We start from the raw sequence: 21,922 nt of genomic DNA on the forward strand, positions 1-21,922 counted from the left end.
CACACAGTCAGAGGCTTTGGCGTAGTCAATAAAGCAAAAGTAGATGTTTTTCTGGAACTCTCTTGCTTTTTCGATGATCCAAGGATATCGGCAATTTGATCTCTGGTTCCTCTACCTTTTCTAAATCTAGCTTGACTCTGTGGAAGTTCTCAGTTCACAAACTGTTGCAGCTTTGCTTGAAGAATTCTGAGCATACTTTGCTAGTGTGTGAGATGAATGCCATTGTGCAGTAGTTTGAATATTCTTTGGCATTGCCTTTCTTTGGGATTGGAATGAAAACTGACCTTTTCCAATCCTGTGGCCACTATTGAGTTTTCCAAATTTGCTGGCATATTGAGTGCAGCACTTTAACAGCATCATCTTCTGGGATTTGAAATAGCTCAACAGGAATTCCATCACCTCCACTAGCTTTGCTTGTAGTGATGCTTCCTAAGGCCCTCTTGATTTCACACTCCAGGATATCTAGCAGAACTTTAAAAATGAGAACACACTGTGCTGGTGAAGTGGAATTGAAATGCTCATATTCACAGAGGTGGTGCGAGCCTGTATTCACTGGCATGTTCTGAGCCTCAGTTTCTTCGTCTGCACAGTGGGGACAAGAAACACACTTCATAGCGTTTTGTGAGATAAAAGATTCACAGAGGAAATGTCTCATAAACAGGACAATGATAGCTATTATGATTATCTGGATTTGTTCAAATTCATTTTTGTCCTTGTTGGCTTTCCCAGTGTCTCAGAGGGTAAAGAATCTGCCTGCAGTGTGGGAGACCTAGGTTTGATCCCTGGGTTGGGAAGAACCCCTGGAGGAGAGCATGGCAACCCACTCCAGTATTTTTGCCTGGAGAATCTCCATGGACAGAGCAGCCTGGCAGGGGTCCATGGTGTCACAAAGAGTCGGACATGACTGAGCGACTAAGCTCACAGACAATCTTTTGCCCAGACCCAGGACCCCTGCAGATGGCAGCCCAGTGTAGGGACACCATGTGTCAGGCCCCGCCCAGTTTTCTTATGATTTAAAAGGAGGAGGGAAAAAAAGGGGGAAGATTCCCCCCATAGGAGGGGTGGCCCATGTGAAACAGCTCATTTCTCTCCAGCAAAGCCCAGGGTTTCTCCTGACAGTGGCCCCTGAGTCAGATGAACCCGAGTTCAAGTTCTCCTCTTGCCAGGGACTGGCTGTGTGATAGTGGGCAAGTTCTCTCACCTCTCTGGGTTTCAATCTCCTACCTACAACATAGCGATGGTAATACCTAGCTTCTAAGATGGGGAGAGGCGGCTACAGGGATCAGGCACACCACACCTGGCAATGGGGGCCCCCCAAGGCATTTGGTGGACCCATAAACCTGATGGGGGTTGATCATTTCTGTACCACATTCCACCTCCCTGGAGAAGGATACTGTAAGAAGGAGACATTGAAGTTATGAAGACATTAAAATAGGATAAAGGTACATATAATTTTTTTGATGTTTGGTTTGTTTGGCAGTGGAAGAAGAGATAGTCTATGGGAAAATATATATTATGTAAATAGGTCTTAGGCATTTAACCCAGTGTCTGGCTCAAAGGAGGCATCTCACAAACATAATAGACATAAGTGGAGTCAGAAGTAATAAGCAGTGGGACTTCCCTGGTGGTCCAGTGGCTAAGACTGCACACTCTCAATGCAGGGGGCCCAGGGTTCAGTCCCTGGTCAAGGAACTAGTTCCCAGTTCAGAACTAGATCCCAAATGCCACAACTAAGACCCAGCACAGCCAAATAAATAAATATTTGAAAAAGAAGAAGAAAAAGAAGTGATAAGCAGTAGTAAGAAACTGGTACAAGGCATCTGAGGGGCTTCCCAGGTGACTCAGTGGTAAAGAATCCTCCTGTCAATGCAGGAGATGCAGGAGACTTGGGTTTGATTCCCTAGGTCAGGAAGACCCTCTGGAGGAAGAAATGGCAATCCACTCCAGTATTCTTGCCAGGATAATTCCATGGACAGAGGAGCCTGGTGGGCTACAGTCCATGCAGTCACAAAGAGCTGGACGTGACTGAGCGACTGAGCATGCATACACATACACATGGCATATGTTATGGGTGGAGGAGCTGGGACAAAATAAGGCACCTGAAGGAGCTGAAAGGGATGCCTCTGATGATCACTCCCACCAGGCAGAGGATCCGTGGGAAGTGTGGGACCTGGCCCAACTGATGAGCCACGCTGCAAATCAAGGAAGGGAAGGCCCGAGGGTCCAGGGACAGGAGCTCATGGGGGCCTGGAAATCAAATCTCAGGGCAAGAAGGGTCTCCAGAAAACACCCAAGGAGGGAAAACTTAAAGCCAACCCGGGTCTCCTCCGTGGCAGCCTGGCTTCTGACGGTTTATAAGGCAGGACACACTGCAGAGTCAAGTTTCGTTTGAAGAAATTTCACTGTGGTTTGAGGTTATTGAAAAACCACTGACCTGATTCTACACTCTCACTCTGCAGGTGGGAAAGACTGAGGCTGGGAGGAAGGAATGCCCCACTCTGGGGGCAGCCAGGGGTTCCGGGCTGCAGCCCCTGGCTTGGGTCAAGCTTGGTTACTGAGCAATTGCTATTAGGCACAGCACCCGCTGTGGGCCAGGGCCCCGCCGGGACCTGCTTCAGTGCTGTTTGGTGTTTTGGAGCCAGGCAGGTGAGCAGAGACCAGCTGGGCCGGTTGAAGGTCTGCTGGACCTTGCTGGCAAAGGGCGGCTCCCTCCTTAGGCACAGGCCACAAGCCTTCTCCCTGTTGACAGGAGGAGCGGTCTCTGAGCAGGGTGAGGTCCCCACTGGCTTTGCGTCACTCACCTGGGGGAGAAGCAGTTTCTCAGAGGGAGTGTCCTAGGGTACTCCAGAGGACTCATCTCTCTCTAACCCAGTATTTATTTACTGATCTCTTATTGCGTATATTAGGCACGGCGCCCAGTGCTTCTCAGTGTGAACCCAATAAATTGTTTCATAAGCTACAGAGCGGGCACTATTATCAACAATGAACCCAGTTTATAAAGAAGGCGGAGAGTGGTTAAGTCACTCAGTTTGCGGGGTTGGGGGGGTGAGGCCGGGATTTGAGCTAGGAGGCTGACTTGAGAGCCCCTGCTTAGAACAAGAAAAGAAACAGAATCCTACTTTTTTAATTAAAACAAAAATTGCAGGAACAATATCTAATTTCTATTCGCTCCTCACCCAGATTCCTCAGTTGTTAATGTTTTATCACATTTTATCTATAATCCACCCTCCCACTCCATTTGAGAGTAAATTACAGACAGATGCCCCTTACCTCTGAACACGTCAGTGTTTTGTCTTTTAATATTTTGCTTATGTATTTGTTTGGCTGCGCCAGGTTTTAGTTGAAGCATATAGGATTTTTTTAAGTTGTGGCATGTGAACTCTTAGTTGCAGCATGTATGTACGCTCCAGTTCCCTGACCAGGGATCAAACATGGGCCCCAGCATAGAGAGTGTGGAGTCTTAGCCACTGGACCGCCAGGGAAGTCCCTGTCTTTCTTTATACTTGAAGGTGGAGCTTTCTCTTCTCTTTATTCATATTATATGGACTCATGGATTCTTCTCTTATTCAGCAGGTCATAACCCATGTTTACTGTTATTTCTTCTGATGCTCAAATTGTCCCAAATTTGGCATTAGGAACCGCTTCAAGCCAGAGAGCTCCCACTTTTAAATATGACATTGCACCATGTCCCTTGACCTTGACCAGAAAGGGAGCCACATCTGCAGGGAGCAGTCCCTGCTGGGTGGCTCCTGAAGCTCTGACCCCCTAATGCAGGCAGGCAGGAGATGGGAGAATTTAGGTTTCGTGCTGTCTAGGAGTGTTGTGCAGATCCACTGGGGGTTCATTCATTAGTCAAACACCTACCATGGTCTCAGCTTTTGAAAACTCATTGAAAATGGAGGGTAGAGAAAAAGGATAATCACAATTGTGCTCTTTCTAAAACTGAGAACTTTGGTACTCCAAGAGGTAACGTGAGTGGCTCTCTTAGTTATGTAGATATAAGGCAAGGGACAATTTTTGAGGAGCATACTTTGCCAGACATAGCTGCTGCAACATGTGGTCACTTGGGAAGCTAGTGCGCCAACTTGCATATGAAACCCAGGCCTTTGGGAGGTAACGGATAGCTGTCACAATCCCAGGTGGACCAACACTCATAGGTGAGGAAGCAAAGCAAGAGCTCTGAGATCAAGGGAAGCGGAAGCCTTGCTGGTGACCACAGAAAGACCTCCTAGTTGGGAAGTCCCTTGGTCCTTCTCAGTAAAATAATGTAGATGCTGTGATGTCCGTTTCATAGAACAGATGGCTTCTGGAGCGACAGCAGGCACTTCAGGCAATGGAAACACCATGAGCAAAGGAAAAGAAGGAACTGGGACACTCCCCCATTTTGCCCCCAAAGCCACCTCTTTTGGGGTGGTTGAATACATCCCTGAATGTATTCACCCCTGAACACAGGCCCTGAATACATCCCCTACATTTATACTGGGCCTCACCCAGTTGGGTGGAATCCCAAATGTCTAGACGAGGAATTAGGTCTGGATTCAAACTCCAGTTCTTGTACTTCCTGGCTGGGTAACTTTGGAAAATCACTTGACCTCTCTGAACCTTCACTCATTTATTTCCTCAACAAGTATTTACTGAGGGCTTGCTTATGTGCTGAGCACTGCTTTAGGCAAAAGATCTGCAGTAGTCAGGAAGATAGACAAGTTTCTACCTTCATGAAACTTACATTCTGGTTATAATAAGCAAATACGTCCAACTCTTGGTGGCCCCATGGCCTGCAGCACGTCAGGCTTCCCTGTCCTTCACTATCTCCCAGAGTTTGCTCAGACTCACGTCCATTGGGTCGATGGTGCCACCCAACCACTCATCCTCTGTTGTCCCCTTCCCCTCCTGCCCTCAAATTTCCTCAGCATCAGGGTCTTTCCTAGTGAGTTGACTCCTTGCATCAGGTGGCCAAAGTACTGGAGCTTCAGCATCGGTCCTGCCAATGAATACAGGGTTGATTTCCTTTAGGACTGACTGGTTTGATCTCCTTGCAGTCCAAGAGGCTCTCAAGAGTCTTCTCCAGCACCACAGTTCAAAAGCATCAAGTTTTTGGTGCTCAGCCTTCTTTATGGTCCAACTCTCACATCCATACATGACACTGGAAAAACCATAGCTTTGACTAGATGGACCTTTGTCAGCATATATTAGGCTAATATTAATATGGAGATACTAAGCTAATATAAAAACCAAATTTCGGAGATGGTGGCTCCTTTAGCCAGGGCTCTCAGGAAAGACCTCTCTAAGGCCGTGACATTTGAGCTGACCTGAAAGATGAGAAAGAGCCAGGCAGTGAACAGAAGAGGAAACAGCAAGTGCAAAGGACTCGTGGCAGGGATGAGCTCGGTGTATTAGATGAACAGTGAAGAGGGCAATGTGACTGAAGAGTAGCAGGGTGAGGCGGGAGAGACAGAGGTGAGGCTGGGCAGAGACCAGATGGTTTAGGGCCCTATAGACCGAAGGGAGGAGTATAGTTTATATCCTAAATGAGAAGGAAAATCTTTGAGAGTGTTAAACCAAAGGGTGGGAGAGTGTTAAACAAGCTGATCCTTGTTACAAGGAGAATGTTGTCTGGTGTGTGAAGGAAGCCTTTAGGGATAAAGTTAGGAAGTTATCAGGAGGCTGTGGCCGAGGTCCAGCTGAGTTGATGGTCCCTGGACCAGGTGGCAGAGCTGGGGGTGGCCAGAAGTGGTCAGAGGCAGGGTGGTGTTGGAGGTGGAGCCAGTGACTCATGAAGTGAGGAGAAAGGAGACGTACTGAGCAAGGCTCCGAGGTCTGGGGTTTGAACAGCTGAGATGGGGAGACTGGGTGAGTATGTTGCTGAGCTAGGGTTGATGCTCAGGAGTGGGATCTCGGCCGTGAAGGGCATGGAGGCCCCATCTGGTACCCACGTGGAGGCTCTGAGTGGGCAGTTGGATACAGTCTGGAACTCAAAGAGAAGCAGTTCCCTCTGGAAATACAAAATCTGGAGCTCCTGAGCCTACAGATGACATTTAAAACCACGAGACTAGATGAGATCATCGAGGCAGAGGGTGTAGGTCGAAAGGAGAAGAGGTCCACGACTGTGGACTGTAAAATGAGACAAATGACACCTTCACCCGCGCGCCTCCGGTGAGATGTCGCGTGAACGCCCGCAGTCAGCGCTCTAACCGGGATTGAGAATCCCAGGGGGCGGGGCCGGGGCCAGGGCGGGGCCTATCCGGGGCGGAGCCGACCAGGGGCGGGGCTGGGAAGCGGGAGGCCGCTCTGGGGCCGGGGGGCGGCCGGGGCGGTGACGTCACCGTATGACTGGGTTTTTATGAATGAAAGGAATCCTGTGAGTGAGTAATTCCGGGAAGCTCGCCTTACAACTCGGCGCGGCCCCCAGCGCTGCCCGCCCCACAACAAAACTCGGCGCGTCGCTCCGGCGATCCGGGCTCGGAGCGACCCGCGGTCGGGACCTGAAGGGGAGGCTGACCGAGGCGCGGGTCGAGGAGAGAAGCTCAGACGGCAGCGGGACCCCGTGCGTGCCAGGGACGCCAGGCGAAGCAGGACGAGAGGCGGGTGAGGGTCGCGGCACGGGCGCGCAGGACCAGGGGGCGGCAGGGTCTCCGCGCTCCTGGAACGTGCCTGGGGCGGGGCGCCGGGCCCGACCCAGTCGGTGCTACCGTGGATCCCTCGCCCGGACTGCTGGCTTGGGAGGGTGTCGGGGTGGGGGCGGGGGGGGCGGAGGTCCTGTGGGATCGAGACGCGGCCGAAACGAACTTGGCGGGGTGCGGGGTTAATGGGCCCCTTTTGGGGGCGCGGGCCGAGAGGCGGTGAAGTCGGGCAGGAAGGGGCAGCGCGGGCTGGCGAGCGTCAGCGTCCGCCCAGGCGGGGCCGGGGGCGGTGTGTGCAAGTACGTGACTCGGTGAGAACAGTCCCTGGACCGGTGCCGGCAGGCCGTGCGTGCGCGGTTTGTTTACGTCTGAGGGCGGGCGTGCGTGTGTGTTCCCTGGCCAGCGTCCTGGGTATCCTGCCCGGTGCGTGCTTGCGCCGTGTACCTTGGGGAATGTGACTCTGTGTGTGTGTGTGTGTGTGTGTGCCCGAAATCTCCCAGGCGGGGCCTGTATAACCAGCGGACCGTACCTCCGAAAGAGCGTGACCACAGGAATAAAAGAAGAAGCGAGAGAAATGGCCCAGTCCATAGTCACAAGTGTCTGGGAATTCTCTCCCGGGTTGTCCCTTTCCCACCAGCCGGTGACCGCCAGGCCCTTGCTCTCCCCGGAGTTTCCCAGGACCGCAGCCACGTGACTGCGGTGTTTGTCCCCCACCCAGAGCCGGCGCCTTCAGCCACGGGGTGGGGCAAAATATCAAAGATCCCACCGGGCTTCCCTGGGGAACGAGGTGAAGGGGCCACCCCTGGCTCCATCACCCCGGTGGGTCTGGCAATAAAGTAGGCTGGTGTCCAGGTCCTTGTCCCCAGGTTTTCTGGCTGCCTGGGGAAGACAGACCCTCCCCTCGGGACTCTCCTTCATCCTGGGGGCTGCCCAGCCCCTCAGTCTCAGAAGAAACAGGAAGGGCGGGGGTGGGGTTGGGGAGAGTGTGGGGGGTGGGGAGAGTGTGGGGGGCAGGGAACACGGCAAAGGTTGGAGGTAGGAAGGGGTACCAGGCTTCCTGTCTCTGGTGGCTGCTCCTCTGGCTGGTCTGGGTTCTAGAGGCTGTACCTGCTGGATCAGGAAGGGTGAGAACCCAAGGTTGGGGTGGAGCTGGTTTCTGCCCTTCTGGTGGTTTCAGTTCACAAGTGGGACTAATCAGACAAAGCTATCGATGACTGGACTTGAGGAGCTAGTTGAGGACTTGGGCTAGGCTTGGTTAACAGGCAGCGGGACTACTTGTCTTGGTGCGGGAGGGGTACTGTGAGACCCTGCCCCGCTCCTCCGTCAGTGCCCTGCTGAGGGATGCTGAGGACTGGGCTGGGGCTTAGGGCTTCCTTGGTCCTATTCTGCCCTCTCTGGCCTTCCACCCACAGGGATCATGGGGTGTGTGGGGGGAGGGCATTGAGCTGGACCAGATAATCTTTTAACTTTGAATCTCTGAGCTGCTACCACAGCTGGTAACTTCTGTGTCCCCATCTGTAGCAGCAACTAGGCAACATTCAAGGTAGTAGGGTGGCGGTGGGCTGGGGGAGGTGTGACAGCCTCCACATACAGCCTAATTTCCAGGGGAACCATGCAAGAGAAAACAGAGCCAACAGCCCCAGGCGGAGGCCAGGGATGTCCAGGAATATGTGGAATATGTAAGGGAGGTAGCTGCCAGGAGCACAGGAATCAGGCAGGCCGATCTTCAAAACTGGGCAGGAAACATCCCTGAGCAGGGCTAGGAAGCAGGGAACAAGAGGAAGTGGCTGATTGACTCAGTCATAGATGGAAAGCTAGTACCAAAAGGTTTAACCTCCCATTGAATCACCCCTGGACCTTCAGTAGGGCCTAGGACCCAATGAGGGCTCCCTTGGCCCCTGTGCCTCCTTCAGTCCTAATACTTTTAGCCTGCGTTGCCATGGAGCCCACCAAAGACTAGATGCTGGGGATAAGACAGTGAACAAATCAGATCCAGAGCTGCCCTCTGGGAGCTTACAGTCAAGGAAGGAAGACAAAGTTGGGGAAAGAGCCACTGAACTAAATGCAAAGCCACAGCTGAGACGGGTGGTATGAGGAGGAAGTCACTGTGATTACAAAGGGGTTAAAGCGTCTGCCTCCAATGCGGGAGACCCGGGTTCGATCCCTGGGTCGGGAAGATCCCCTGGAGAAGGAAACGGTAACCCACTCCAGTATTCTTGCCTGGAGAATCCCATGGACGGAGAAGCCTGGTAGGCTACAGTCCATGGGGTCGCATAGAGTCGGACACGACTGAGCGACGGAACAGAACGGAACACAGTTCTGAGTTAGCCAGGGCAATCAAGGAAGGCTTCGCTGGGGAGGCGACAGCCAGAATGCCAGACCAAGTGATAAGCATCTGTGAAGACCTCAAGGGCAGGGGCTTTGATTCAACTTTGGGCCTTCAGGGTGCAGCACCAAGCCTGGGACCTACAGGTAGGTGCTTCTTGGGTGTTTGCTGATTGAACGAATGAATGAGCCCTGGGTCAGTGTCCTGGTAAAACTTCACAACACCTAGAGAAAAAGGCCTGGGAGCCCCAGGCGAACAAGAACTCCTGGGCACGGGCTGGAGGATCCTTGAAGCAGTTTCTCCAAAGCAAGCAGATCCCGCAGGGCTCAAGTGACATCTCTTACACACATGCACCCCGTGTGTCCCTTTTGGGAATGTGTGGGCATGGTAAGAGTTTGTTCTCTGCTCATTCGTTTGTTGTCAGCATGGGGATCCTGGAAGAGCGTGGGGAGAGGACGTGGTGGTGGCCAGAGGGGCCTACCACATGGGTTAGAGGGGAGGCTGGCATCGTAGTGTTTTGAAATGGGCCGAACGTGGTTAGGTTTGTAGATTTGTGTCAGTAATGATCCCTCTCACAGGGAGGAGAGCTGGTGGGGTCAGAGGTGGAGGCAGGCAGGACTGGATGCCAGAGAGCAGGTGGTTTTGGTCACGGTGTAGCTGAAAGAGGAAATGCTTAAGGGCTAGGCATGGAGCAGAGGGAGAGTCAAGGCTGATGGTCTCTGAGTTTGTGTTCTCAGGCCCCTGCCCCCAGGAAGTCTTCCCTGATTTCCCTTCCCTTGCTCCAGGGCCTCTACTCTGCTGGTGGTCTTGGAGTTCCATTCCAGGCCAGAATCTGACCCTCTAAACTTTGACATTGTCAGTGCTATTGACACCTCAGTCTTGGTGGTTTGGCATGTTGGGCCCAGAGAGAGGGAGTGGTGTACCTGAAGTCACACAGCAAGTGTGAGTGGGTGGCAGACCCCCAGGCTCCTACTTCCCTGTGGTGCTGGGTTCTCCCAGCTCTGCTCCCCTTCCAGCAGGGAGGAGGAGGCTCCACCAGTTCTGGCTGCCAAGGCCCAGGAAAACACATTTTTTCCCTCTGTCCTCACAGAGGAAGCAAAATGGCTCAGCAGCCAGAAGAGCCCATGCCAGCGGGTGGGCCGTCTCCAGGATGCCTCTGAGTGTACTAGGGGGCCAGGGGCGTGGCTGCTGACTGGGCAATGTGGCTGTCAATCCCCCAAGCCACGCCTCCAGGGAATGTTAGGAACCTGCAGACCCTGGAGGTCAACGCTGCTGGCCTCAGGAAGGGAAGAAGCAGTGATGGGGGTGTGGGGAGTATTCAGTTCAGTCGCTTTGTCGTGTCCGACTCTTATCCTTCAGAGAGAGGAGTATAGTGGCTGGCTTTGAAGAAAGAGCCCTGAGCTGGGGACTCCAGGGTTCCAGTCCACCATTGACACCAAACAGCTGCTTGGTTGCTTCAGTTACAGAACAAGGAGGTTGGATCAGCTGCTATCTCAAGTCCAAGGTCTACCAGACTGGCCAAGGCTGCCTGGTGGAGGACCCCGGCCCCTTGGTTGACAGCCCAGCAGCCCCTGGTCTGAAGTTGAAGGGCTGAAAGTCTGAGGTGTGACCTTCTTGTGACTTTCCCTCCGTGACTGCCTGACTCTGCTGAGCTAGGATGTTCCTGGGCAAACATGGGTGCCTCAGCTGACATGTAGCATGTGCTTGAGGGGCTGAGGCTAGGACAGGAGGAGAAAGAGGAAAGGAGGCAAGAACAGCTTCAAAGCCTCCCTGGGGTCCCAAAGTACCTAGAATCACAGCCAACAGAGAGGACGGGACCTTCAGCCATTATCTAGTATAGGGGATGGCCAGCAGTTTCCTCTTGGGCCTACTCTGGAGGGCTGTGTTGAGGAGGATTCTAAGGTTATGTCCAAGCTCAGTGGAAAACAGTGTTGTGTTGAGAAAGATTCAGGAGCTGTGTCCAACCTCAGTGAGAAAAAGTGTGGTAATTGATTATTGATGTCTGTGTTAGGAGTAGAGGGAGGAATGTGGGGGAGATAAACGAACTATTTGCCACTTCTGATCTTTCTAAGCTTCTTGTTTTTACACACGAACACCATGATGATTGTCCCCACTTTGTGAGGAAACCAAGGTCCAGGGAGGAAAAATGACTTGTCCTAGGGGCCATGCCTCCAGAGTTCTGCATCGGTCACCCACCACATATTGCTCAGCACCCAGCAGGCTCTTAGATCTCCCATCAGGCTCTCTGTGTAGCCCAGACTGCCTGGGCATCACGTAACACCCCAGCCCCCTAAACAGCCAGCCAGGAGGCCTGGATATCTGTGTGACACTTGCAGACCCAACATAGATCCTGGTACATCAGAGCTGGGTAGCCTTGGAGCCGGGCGAGTCCTTTTCTTTACAGGGGTGGGGGAACAGGGCCCAGAGAGGGTGCCCTGTGAGGATCTCACTGCGAGAAGATGTGCGGTTCCATGTGGGCTCAGTCCCAGGCTTTATCCACTGTTAGCTGTGTGACCCTGGACTACTCTGTTGACCTCTCTGGCCATTACCTCACAGGGTTGTTGGGAGAACTGGGATGCTGATGGTGTGAAGGCAATCAGGATTCAGTCCTGGGACCTTTACAGGTGTTCAGAATTCCTCCTGATTTAGGAGAAGGCAGCCATTCACCTGCTGTGACTTCAGGCAAGAGGGGCCCCTCTCTTCCCCTTGGGTGAAGTGAGGAGGCAGGGGCCAGACAGTCTCTAAGAGCTTTTCCTGTGTGACCCTGGCCAGCCAGGAGATGCCAAGTCAAAGCAAGGTCCCAGGAATTGCCACAGGCCCAACCCCTCCTGGACAGACTCAGCAATTCTAATAACCCCCCAGGTGCTCACTGACCTCTCCCATTTGCATCATTTGGTTCCATCAAAACCCTGTGAGACAGGTATTGTTCCCAACCTACAGATGGGAAAGTGGAGACCCATAGAGGAGGAGTGGCTTGCCCACAGTCACACAGCCTGGAGAAAACAGAGATGGGACTCAAACCAGGCTTGACCCTTAATCCACTGTTCCTTTCCTTGTTTCCTGTACCCTCCCTGGGAGCCATTTATGAAGACAGAATCCCTTCTTCTCCCTCCCACCCTCCTGGTATCTGTGTGCCATCCCTGCCATGCAGAAGCAGACAGAAAGGAGGAAGAATTGGAGGCAGGGTCAGGAGGTTTTTCTCTCGATGGTCTTCAGCAGGGTTTGGGCTTGGCCCGAGGTTCAGACCTTGACAAGCTGGGTGACAGTGTCACAGACCCACCGAGCCACACCTCACCAGTGCCTGCTCCCTGCCAGTCTCACACCCAGAGCTGTCTGCGCCTGATTCTTGGCTGTGGAGGTCCCTGTCTGGTGGGGAGTCAAGGAAACAATTACAACATAGGGCAGAACTGCTGGGGTGGGCGGTGCTGAATAAGTCCTAGGAGTCTGGGAGGCCTTCCTGAAGGAGGAGATGTCCGTGCTCAGGGCAGAAGGCTGAATAGTAGGAGTCTGCCAAATAAAGTGGGAGTGGGAAGAGAAGTGTCACAAGGTTTGGCGTGACCCAAAGTCAAGAAAGCATGGGGTGAGAGGAAATGAAAGAAATTCCTTGTGGCTGGAGGGCAGAATAGAAGCGGGCAGTAGTGTGAAAGGAGCCTGGGGGTTAGTAAATGGGGTTATGTGATATGGTACAAGGGGTGTTTTAGCCAGTTTTAGCCTCTCTGAAGCGGTAGCACTGAGCAAAGATCTAAATGATGAAGAGACTTTGGGAAGATGAAAAGGAAGAGAACAGTAAAGAGAACAAGTGCAAAGGCCCTGAGGCTGGAATGAACCATTTAGTGAGGCCACTGTAGCTGGACCACTGGAGCCAAGGGAAGTGGTATGAGATGAATTCTAAGATAGCAGGGGCCTTGAATGAGAAGATAGTAGTGTTTGGATTTTATTCCAAGTGGGAGAAAAACTGACCTTGGTCTCCTGTCTCCCCTAGGTCTTAGCCCAGAGGGTACCTTCTGCAAACATGTCTGTGGATCCCTTATCCAGCAAAGCGCTGAAGGTGAGAAGGCAGCCCTTATTGTCTCCAGTCCTCCCCTCCCTCCCTGCCCAGGCTGAGCTCCCATCCCAACTTCCCCTTCAGTTCCTATAATCCCCAAGAGGGACTCAGCAGACATCAGGCATTCAAGAAGCCATTCATGGTGCCCCAGGGCAGGTCACTTCCCTCTCTGGACCTACTTCCCCATGAGGACAACGTCCACGGAACTGTTGGACTTTAAAGGTGCTTTCTTGGGTTTTTCTGGCTGAGTCCAGGCCGAGTCGCTGTGTTAGAATCCGGACTGAGCTCTAGGGTGGCTTCTTTTGTATCCAGATCCCGGTCTCACCCGGTTTCCCTTTGGGGATTCCTGCTCCCCTTCGGAGTCTTGGAGCAAGTCCAGCCAGCAGCTCAGCGTCCCTGGCGCGGAAGGGGGAACACTAGCGGTGGAGGGGAAGCCGACCCCAGCACCTGCTGCGCGCCGGGTCCAGAGCTCAGGGCCCGCACGGTAGAGTGTGACCCTGAGCCTCAGTTTCCCCACGCGCCCATGCCCGCAGATCAAGCGTGAGCTGAGCGAGAACACGCCGCACCTGTCGGACGAGGCGCTGATGGGGCTGTCTGTGCGCGAGCTGAACCGGCACCTGCGAGGGCTCTCGGCCGAGGAGGTGACGCGGCTCAAGCAGCGGCGCCGCACACTCAAGAACCGCGGCTACGCGGCCAGCTGCCGCGTGAAGCGCGTGTGCCAGAAGGAGGAGCTGCAGAAGCAGAAGTCGGAGCTGGAGCGCGAGGTGGACAAGCTGGCGCGCGAGAACGCCGCCATGCGCTTGGAGCTCGACGCGCTGCGCGGCAAGTGCGAGGCACTGCAAGGCTTCGCGCGCTCGGTGGCCGCCGCCCGCGGGCCCGCGGCACTGGTGGCGCCGGCCAGCGTCATCACCATCGTCAAGTCCGCCCCGAGCCCCGGCCCGGGCCCCGCCCCCGGCCCCGGCCCCGCTCCCGGGCCCGCCCCCGCCGCCTGCTCCTAGTGCTCGCCGAGTCCCGCCCGTTCCACCCACGCCCATTTCCCAAACCACGCCCCTCCGACCCCAGCTGCCATCCTAAGTGCCTAAGCGCCGTCTCTGTCTCCAAGTGCCATTTCTCTGCAGCCACCAGCTTCCCCCGTGGTGAACACACGTTCCCTCCCCAGATCCTGTCTTCCTTGTGCGGTCTGTGAAACTGGGACCTAATGGCCCGGGGAGGGGCAACTTTGGTGAGATAGGAGGTCGGGTGAAGTCGAGGTCTGGCGTTTCCTAAAATCTTCAGCCTTCTTAGTTTGGGAGGATGGGATACAAAGCTGACTAGAGAAGGGCCATCGAGGGGAAGATGGCCACCCTTCATTTTATAACTGTTTGCTCAGATCGTGCCATCGGCCGGTCCCCACCCTCCAGGATACAGGACTAGACTTGACCCCGCATGCCTCTGGTAGGATTGTCCAGCTGGTAAGTTGATGTTCCCGCCTCTGCTTTGGGCCTGGATGCCTGGCCCTCCAGAGCTGGACGATTTATTAGAAATCACCTAGTGAAGCCCAATTCACAGATGGGAAAACAGGCCTCCAGTGGACCTGACAATGCCGAGGCCACAAATGCTTAGCGGTTAAGCTGGAACCATGTTTTTCCACTGCTGCCCTGAGATTCCAGCCATGGTTGTCAGGGGGACAGTGGTCGGGGCCTGGAAAGGCGATGCAAGGGCCTCCGTGGACTGGGAGGTGGCTCTCTGTGAGTCAGGTGAAGAGAAGTAGAGGGAAAGAGAAGGTGATACAGATGGAAGAGAGGGAAGGAGCTGGCCTGACTCTGTCCTGGGCTCTCCCTGAACCCAGGGAGCTGGCCAAAGAGAAAGGGGACGAAGGAAGTGACCACAGAGACAGGTGGGGAGATGAGAAGACAGATCCTACGGTTCTGAAACCTGGGATAGGGGTCCTTAAAGGGGGAAGGGTCCTACCTGTTCATCTTGTTGGGTGGGGGTGGGTCACTGCCATTGACTGCTGTTCTCCTGGGAAGTCTGGCCCCAGCCCCTCTCCCTCCCCTATTAGATAGCTACCCCTCCCCGCTGTTTATTTATTGCACGAATCTAAGTTATTCTCCACAGCCAGAGGCCTAGCGCCCACTGCCTGGGAAAAGTGGTGTGCAGTCCTGAGCTGGACTTTATATTTTATATCTGCAAATAAAACACATTTTATCTTATATTTAGGGAAAGCCGGATTGCAAAACAACCAAAAAATGTGTTTTAAAAGAAAAGTGCCCGGCCCCCAGAATTTATTTATTTTTCTGACTTACAGTAAGCGAGTTATCCGCCTTCTGTATTTTGTAGACTTCCTGAATAAAGTCAAGTTCTCTTTTTCCACAGTTCAGAAGTATGTGTCCTGGTTTATGTTTTTGTGTTTTTTTTTTGCCAGGGTGGGTTCTGAATGAGGGGCCCAAGATGGATTCTGCTTTCAGTCCCAGGCAGAACCCTCTGCTGGGTGGGAGGGTTTCCTCCAATTTGCAGATGAAGCAACTGTGACCCATCACTAACTCTAGCACCTGGGCTTGCGCTAGGGTAGGGTGGGTTGGCGGGGGTGAATGGGGAGGTAGGGTGGAGGTGGGAACCAGACAGGGTTCTGTCCTTTTTTCCGGGTGCCTGGAGCCAAGGAGCCTCCCTGGGGAAGGCAAAGCCAGGCGAACAATGAAATGTAGGGTTAAATTCCCTGGGCATCCCGTCAGCAAATAAACAGTCCCACCCAGAAAGGAAAATTCCCCGATTTAAGAGGAATTGTTCCAGTACTTTCACATTGAGGTCTGACTTTCTACAGCCAAGTAAAAAATCTTTTCCTCATGTTCCGGAAAGGCATAGGGAGGCAGAGAGAAGTGACCTCCTCAACCCCAGCCTGTAGGCCTAGAATGCAACCCTGGGTCTCATCCTGGGCCCCAGACCCCCTGCTGCTGTTGTTGTTCAGTCACTGATTAGTGTCCGACTTTCTGCGACCCCATGGATTTCAGCATGCCAGACTTCCCTGTTAATTTAATCTGATCTGCCAGCGCTTCCGGGGCACCCTGGGAAGGAGTGTTCTGTCATCCAGGGGTCAGGGAAATGGGGGTGTGTTTTTCTCTAGCTGTGTGACCTTCAGTGACTTATGTCACTGCTTGCAGCTTCAGTTTACCCATCTGTACAACTCAAGAAGTGTAAGGTCGTACTTGTGGCAGACACTGGGGATGCCAGGGGCTGCAAGCTTCTGCGGCAGAGTGAACGCTTACCCCAGTGCACCTGATGGCCAGGAGGAGTTCCATGTGGCTGGGTAGGGAGGGATGGCCAGGTTATTATGTTTCTGGGGAGGACCTGAAAGCTGGGAAAGGGCCAGACCACACGGGCTGGGTGGGCCCACAGGCCCTTCTCCCCTCTCAGGCTAGGGTCCAGGATCCTGATTCCAAGACACTGAGCCCAGGCCTGCGGAAAGGACAGCAGGAAGCTGTGCGGGGGACCAAGTGGAGGGTGGCCGGGCTGGGAATTTCCCCCACCCACGCCACATTCCTGAGCGCCCCTGTCAGCCAGGCCAAGCCACAGAAGGCATGCAGTGGTGGCAGGAAGGTGCCAGGTGTCTGGCGCATGCCCACTGCTGGGCAGGGCCTGCTCCAGGCCTCCTGCCCCGGGTACCAGGGTGGAGGGTGGGCTCCTGGAGGCATGGAGATAGACTAGGAGGCATGAGGATCACAGGAAATTCTTTAAACCCCATGGAGACACCTGCACAAATGGGGCTGCTGGAGGGTGCACCCCATTTAGCTGGCTGACTGATGCTGGCATGAGGCATCAACCCGCTGCTGGGTGTCGAGGTGGGTGGACCCCTAGTGACCAATGTCCCACTGGCCAGAAGAAGGGGAGACACTGTCCAATGGGGACCTGGACCCCAATTTCAGTCTGGCAATGTGACCCCCTCATCACTTATACCTACAACCCAGACAAAAGAGGGTTTTCTAGGACACCTTTGAACCCACAACCACTAAACCCACCCCCAAACACACATACACGGGAGCTGGGGGAAAAAAAAATCTCACCCACCAGCAAAGGAGATTTCAATACAATCTATATTATCTCATATATATATTTCTCTCTCACTGTATTTGCTCACTTCTGTCACGCATTTAAAATGTCACAGAGACCAAAATAGAGCGGCTTTCTGGTGGAACTCATGGCGGTCACACACGAGATACAAAACTAGGGGACTCTGTCTTCTCATACATCATACAGTTAATTTTTCAAGTATTTTTTATGTACAAAGAGCTACTCTATTGGGAAAAAAAATTAAAAAAAAAAAATAAAAAGACAAGGTAGGTTACACATCCTAGGAAGGAGGGGTGGAGTGGTTGGGCACGCGTTCCCAGCCCCCATCTTCCCAAGGGCTGCTAGCTCCCTGCCATGGGGCACCTCCCGTCCACCTTGCAAGTGGCCAGGGGCCAGAGCAGGCAAAGACGGGGGTGGGGGACAGGGAGTCAGCAGCACACTTTGGCCTGGAAGGAAAATCAACTTCATGAAAGCAAATGACGGGGGCAGCCCAGAGGTTCTCTGTGGACAGCCCGCACCTACCCACTGCCTTCCTGCACAGCTTGGTACCAGCTGGCCAGACCCATCCAACAGGGGCCCACGAGCTGGCCTCTATGCCCCCCAACCCCAGTGCTGGCTTGGTCGCCAAAAGAGGACGGGGAAGACTCCTGGGATGGAACCCCCTGCCCGACCTTGGCGTGGTTCAGTCCAGGAGTGGCCAAAAGGTTAAGAGATGCCAAGGTCCCTAAGGGTTGGGCCCCCTTCCCCTTCCCCTCCTCCAGGCCGGTGCAGCCCACACCCGCGTGCTCTCTGGGTTTCACGTGACGGGCACTCCTGCCTGAATGAACATGCATTATGTCCCACTGTCATGAGGCTCCTCCAAAGACAGTGGCCAGTGGAAGCCCGGCCTGCCTGGGGGCTCTGGCCCTGGCAGGCTCCATGCACGTGGGCGTGGAGGTCGGTGAAGGGACGGGGACTGGTGGTCCTGGCCACCCCTGAGGCCTGTCCAAGGGCACTTGGCCCTGTACTGCAGCATCCACTGAGTGCCAGCAGCTTAACAGGGAGCCCCCCAGGGAGTGTCTGGGTCAGACTGACGGCCGGGCACAGGGGCAGTGGGGGTGTGGGGGGCTTTCATATGTGACTAAGGCACAGAAGAGATGGGCCGTGGGGCCAGATGAGGCAGGACACCAGGTCCTGTGTGGATATGGGGCCAGAGAGAGGAGTCCCCCAACTCTGGGCTCCCCACCGCACGCCCCATCCCTCCCCGCCTGCGCTGCTCCTCCTCTGGAAGCTGGTCTGCAATGCAGAGACCAGGCCCTCCCTGTGAAACAGGAGGGAGGAGCCCCAGGGAGGGACGAGGATCTAGCAGAGGAAGGAGGGCTGGGAGCCCCCGACCCTTTGAGTAGCTGGGATGCAAGGGCCCTGCTCAATATGCTCTCAAGAAGGACCCCTCATGGGAGGGCAGTGTAGACTGCTGGCTCCTCAGCAGGCCCAGGGGAAGGGGCGTGAGGCAGGCAGAAGGGGCAGCCCCGGAGGATGCCCAGGCGCCCTCCAAGGTGGGACCCATGGCTCTTGGTGTCTGGCTCTGATCCCTGCAGCATGCCAGGCAGGCCTGGGTCGGGAGGAGGGTCTGCGGAGAGCATCCGTGCCCCCTCCTCCCACCCAGGTGAGGCTAATCTAGCATGGGACCAGGGGGGCAGGGTGGGGAGCAGGCGGGAGCCCCAGGGAGAGAGTATTGCACGGTGTTTGGGGGAGGGCTTTACGTCTGGGGGAGGAGGGGGAGGGGCTGAGAAGGCGGCAGCCGCTGGTCCACAACACAAGCGTCAGGGCCTGGGCACGGCTGGTCCTCAAAGGACGAGCTGCAGGGGCATGGGGAGTTGCCCCCACCATTCTCTCCCCATGGTCCAGGCGGCAGAGCCATGGCCTTGTATAAATATTCCTGAAGGCTCCTGGGTGAGCCTGGGCCACACCCTGGGCAGACGGCGGCGCCGGGCTGTTCCTCGTGAAGCGATATGTGAGTGTTTCTGGTCCAATAAATTAAAGGGCGATGCCAAGGCTGTGCCAGCCGGCCTCCCCGCCTGGAGGTGAGGCCAGAGGCGGGGCACACCCTGCCCTGGGCCAAGGGGCCAGTCCTTCCCCTCGCCAGCAGCAGCTGCCCCTAGAACTCATCATCGGAGCTGAGCAGGAGCGTCTTCTCGTTGTCGCGGGCACCACTGAGGCTGTGGGAGCGAGAAAGGCTGTGGGCGCCCCCGCGCCAGGTGGGCCCGGGCTCCAGAGTGGACTGCTGCGTGTACTGCTGGTAGGCAGGTGAGAAGTTGTGGATGGCGTCCTGCACAATATCGTGGGGGTTCATGGTCTCCTTGAGGCTACTGGAGATGCTCTTCATGGGGGCACAGCGGCCTGCGGGGAGGAGGCAGGAGGCAGGGTGAGGGGTCTGGGAAGCAGGGTGCAAGGCAGCTGGGCCCCCGCCCCTGGTACCAAGTGTGTGTCATCTAACCAACCCCTCTTGGGACAGAGAACGGGGTCCCGCACAAGAGAAGGGACAAGCAAAGGAACGGCTCCTTTGGCTGCAGTGCATCCCTAAGGGAGACAGTCAAGAGCCACAGGGGTGGAGGTGGGGAGTCTGGGAGTGGGGAAGGGAGCTGCGGTGGAGACTGGTGTGCTTCAGGCATGAGCCCAAGGATCTCAGGGAGTTGGGGAAGAGGGCCCAGGCCTGTGGGATGCTCCCCTTCACTCTGGAGAGATCAGGGGCCCACTCCACACAAACAGGCCAATGGGGGCCTGGACCCACAGCAGAGCAGACATCCTGGTTCTGGCAGGGGGGGCCCCTGCCTTGAGGTGCTCGATCACTCAGTCGTGTCTGACTCTTGGTGACCCCATGGACTGGAGCCCGCCAAGTTCCTCTGTCCATGGGATTTCCCAGGCAAGATTACTGGAGTGGGTGGCCATTCTCCTTCTCCAGGGGATCTTCCTGACCCAGGGATCGAATCTGCATCTTTTCCGTCTCCTGCATTGGCAGGCAGGTTCTTTATTTCTTCCTCCTAATTCCCTAACATACTGTCCTCAAGGGCTCAGGGAGGGAGCGGGGGCAGAGATGGCCCAGGCCCCCACACTGAGACGTAAGGGGCGAGCCCCACTCTGGCCCCAGTCTTCAGACCCAAATTCGCGTGCCCCTTCCCCCTTGGTATTCTTTGCCACAGAACAGAACCAAATGTTCCAGTTCCCCATCAATGAGCACTGTGCCCCCAGAATGCACAGGGCATGTTCCAGAACAATGGGAGAAAGGATGAAGCAGGCAAGCTCTACGGAGGGCAGCCCTCGGCAGGTGCTCTCCGCACCCCAGGGGTGCTTGTGTGGGAGGAGACAGGGATACAGAGAAGGAGCTAGGGAGAGACTCATGCTGCTGACAGGACTGGCGTGCAGGACAGACGGACAGATTGAGAGCGGAACCTACCGTAAGGGCCGTATGTCGGCACTGCCCGAGGCCAAACCCGGGGCCAAAGTAGGGCAGGGGGAGAGGGAGGGGAGCCAGAGAAACAGAAGACAAGAGACAGCTGAGTGAACACCTCATGCCCACCACTGAGGCTGGCACCTCACCGCGTACGCTGCCCGCCCCACCCCAGGTCCCGCCCCCACCCCAGCTGGCACTCAGGTGGCCCCACTGCCCCTCCAGGCCTGGGCGGGGGGCAGTTCTGTCCATCTAGGAGACTCCTCCTTCAGGGCTCAGACATTCTTCTGCTGGGGAACAAAGAGTGGACACCCAGAATGCTGGTCGGAGTTCAACCTCGGCACCTAAGGAGGGACCACCCCCCGCCACCCCACTTCTCTCCACACTTGGCTAGAAATCCTGAGCCTGCGTTGCCAGCCTCGCAACACTTCATAGACAGGGCGTGGAGGAGGGGACACTTGACGGGCACAGACCACACCACAGAGCTGGCTTTGCAGCCAACTCTGACGGGGCTGAGAGAGGCCAGGCGCTGTGGTTAACAGGCCGAGGACCCACACAGTGGTGGGCGAGGGCGTGCAGCAGCTTCCCTGGGCTGGGCTGGGGTCCTTGCTAGAGCTGGATGCCTTGCCACGCTGTTTCTGGCTGGGGGTGGATGTGTCTTGGGGCAGTGGGTGAGAAGAGAGCCCAGGTGACCGCGGAGAGCCTCTGTGGGGAGGGCCACCACTGCAGAAGCAGGGCCTTAAACCATGTTCTCGGCCACGGCCTCAGGCTCCAGGCACCAGGGTGACCAGGTTCCGGGGACACTGGGAGGGTGCTGGGTACATCTCCTCCAACTGGGGACCTGGCGGAAAGCAGGTGGGATGCCAGCCAGCAGCAGTGAGCCCTGGCCAGCACAGCGCCCCCGGCAGTAAGTGTAGGATCTGAACCAGAAAAGAGATGGACAGTGCCCAGGCGGCAAGTGTGCTGGGTGAATGTGGTCGGATGCCCAGGAGCTGAGAGGCCTGAAGGCAATTCAGGCCACACATCTACAGCAGCTGCAGGCTTTTAAGGCCCCTTCTCAACAGGGGAAAGCACAAGGCAAGGGGGGTGGGAGGGGGCCCTTGAGGAGCCCTGCAAAGGCCAGGCCAGTGCTTCTACACTCAGCTCAGCATGCCCAGGGAGCCCATGGTTGGCACAGGTGGTGGGCCTAGGCAAGTGGGCCCTGGGCCTTCAGTCACACACGCAAGAAGTTGGCAGCAACCGACTCCGTGGGTAGATGTGTTAGACCAGGCGCTTCCTCCTCCCCAAGCCCTCCCACCTCCTCGAGGGGCAAGTTGGCTGAGGCCTTGCCAGCCTCTTCTTCCTCGTCCCCCCTGACGCGGCTCCCTTCTCTGCCCAGCAGCAGCCAGAGGCAGCCCCCAGCCCTGGATTCTCCTGAGAGCATATTAGAATTGCCTGGGGAGCTGTCAGCACATCCTGCC

General features: G+C 55.5%; 2 protein-coding genes across 7 annotated transcripts in view; one reads left to right on the plus strand and one right to left on the minus strand.

The window, feature by feature from the left end:
• Window positions 1–6,264: 6,264 nt before the first annotated feature.
• MAFF (MAF bZIP transcription factor F) lies at window positions 6,265–15,353 on the plus strand. 2 transcript variants are annotated; one of them, XM_055394066.2, is made up of 3 exons: window positions 6,265–6,581; window positions 12,929–12,994; window positions 13,525–15,353. In XM_055394066.2, exons 2-3 carry the CDS (start codon window positions 12,959–12,961, stop codon window positions 13,987–13,989), a joined length of 501 nt encoding a protein of 166 aa, XP_055250041.1. In that variant the 5' UTR covers window positions 6,265–6,581; window positions 12,929–12,958; the 3' UTR covers window positions 13,990–15,353. The 2 variants fall into 2 exon arrangements, with proteins under 2 accessions (XP_055250041.1, XP_055250040.1); XM_055394065.2 differs by having other exon boundaries at window positions 6,268–6,585.
• A 1,576-nt stretch (window positions 15,354–16,929) lies between these two features.
• Window positions 16,930–21,922, minus strand: part of TMEM184B (transmembrane protein 184B) — a 50,727-nt gene continuing 45,734 nt past the window's right edge. For 3 of the 5 annotated variants that reach the window (XM_055394062.2, XM_055394063.2, XM_088837490.1), the window contains 2 exons: window positions 20,469–20,489; window positions 16,930–19,414 (listed from right to left, as the gene is read on the minus strand). In XM_055394062.2, the coding sequence (XP_055250037.1) occupies window positions 19,173–19,414; window positions 20,469–20,489 (263 nt within the window). In that variant the 3' untranslated portion in view covers window positions 16,930–19,172. The remainder of the gene's footprint in view (window positions 19,415–20,468; window positions 20,490–21,922) is intronic. The other 2 variants (XM_055394061.2, XM_088837491.1) reach the window with 2 other exon arrangements.

Source organism: Moschus berezovskii, chromosome 6 (assembly GCF_049115385.1).
Source record: "Moschus berezovskii isolate FMDL1 chromosome 6, NW_MosBer_1.0, whole genome shotgun sequence".
NCBI lineage: Eukaryota > Metazoa > Chordata > Mammalia > Artiodactyla > Moschidae > Moschus > Moschus berezovskii.

Bases quoted from the DNA above. Each gene is read 5' to 3' on its own strand.
- MAFF (XM_055394066.2), top strand. From the start codon at position 12,959: ATGTCTGTGGATCCCTTATCCAGCAAAGCGCTGAAG. The intron at 12,995-13,524 runs GTGAGAAGGCAG...CCATGCCCGCAG, and splicing joins TATCCAGCAAAGCGCTGAAG to ATCAAGCGTGAGCTGAGCGA.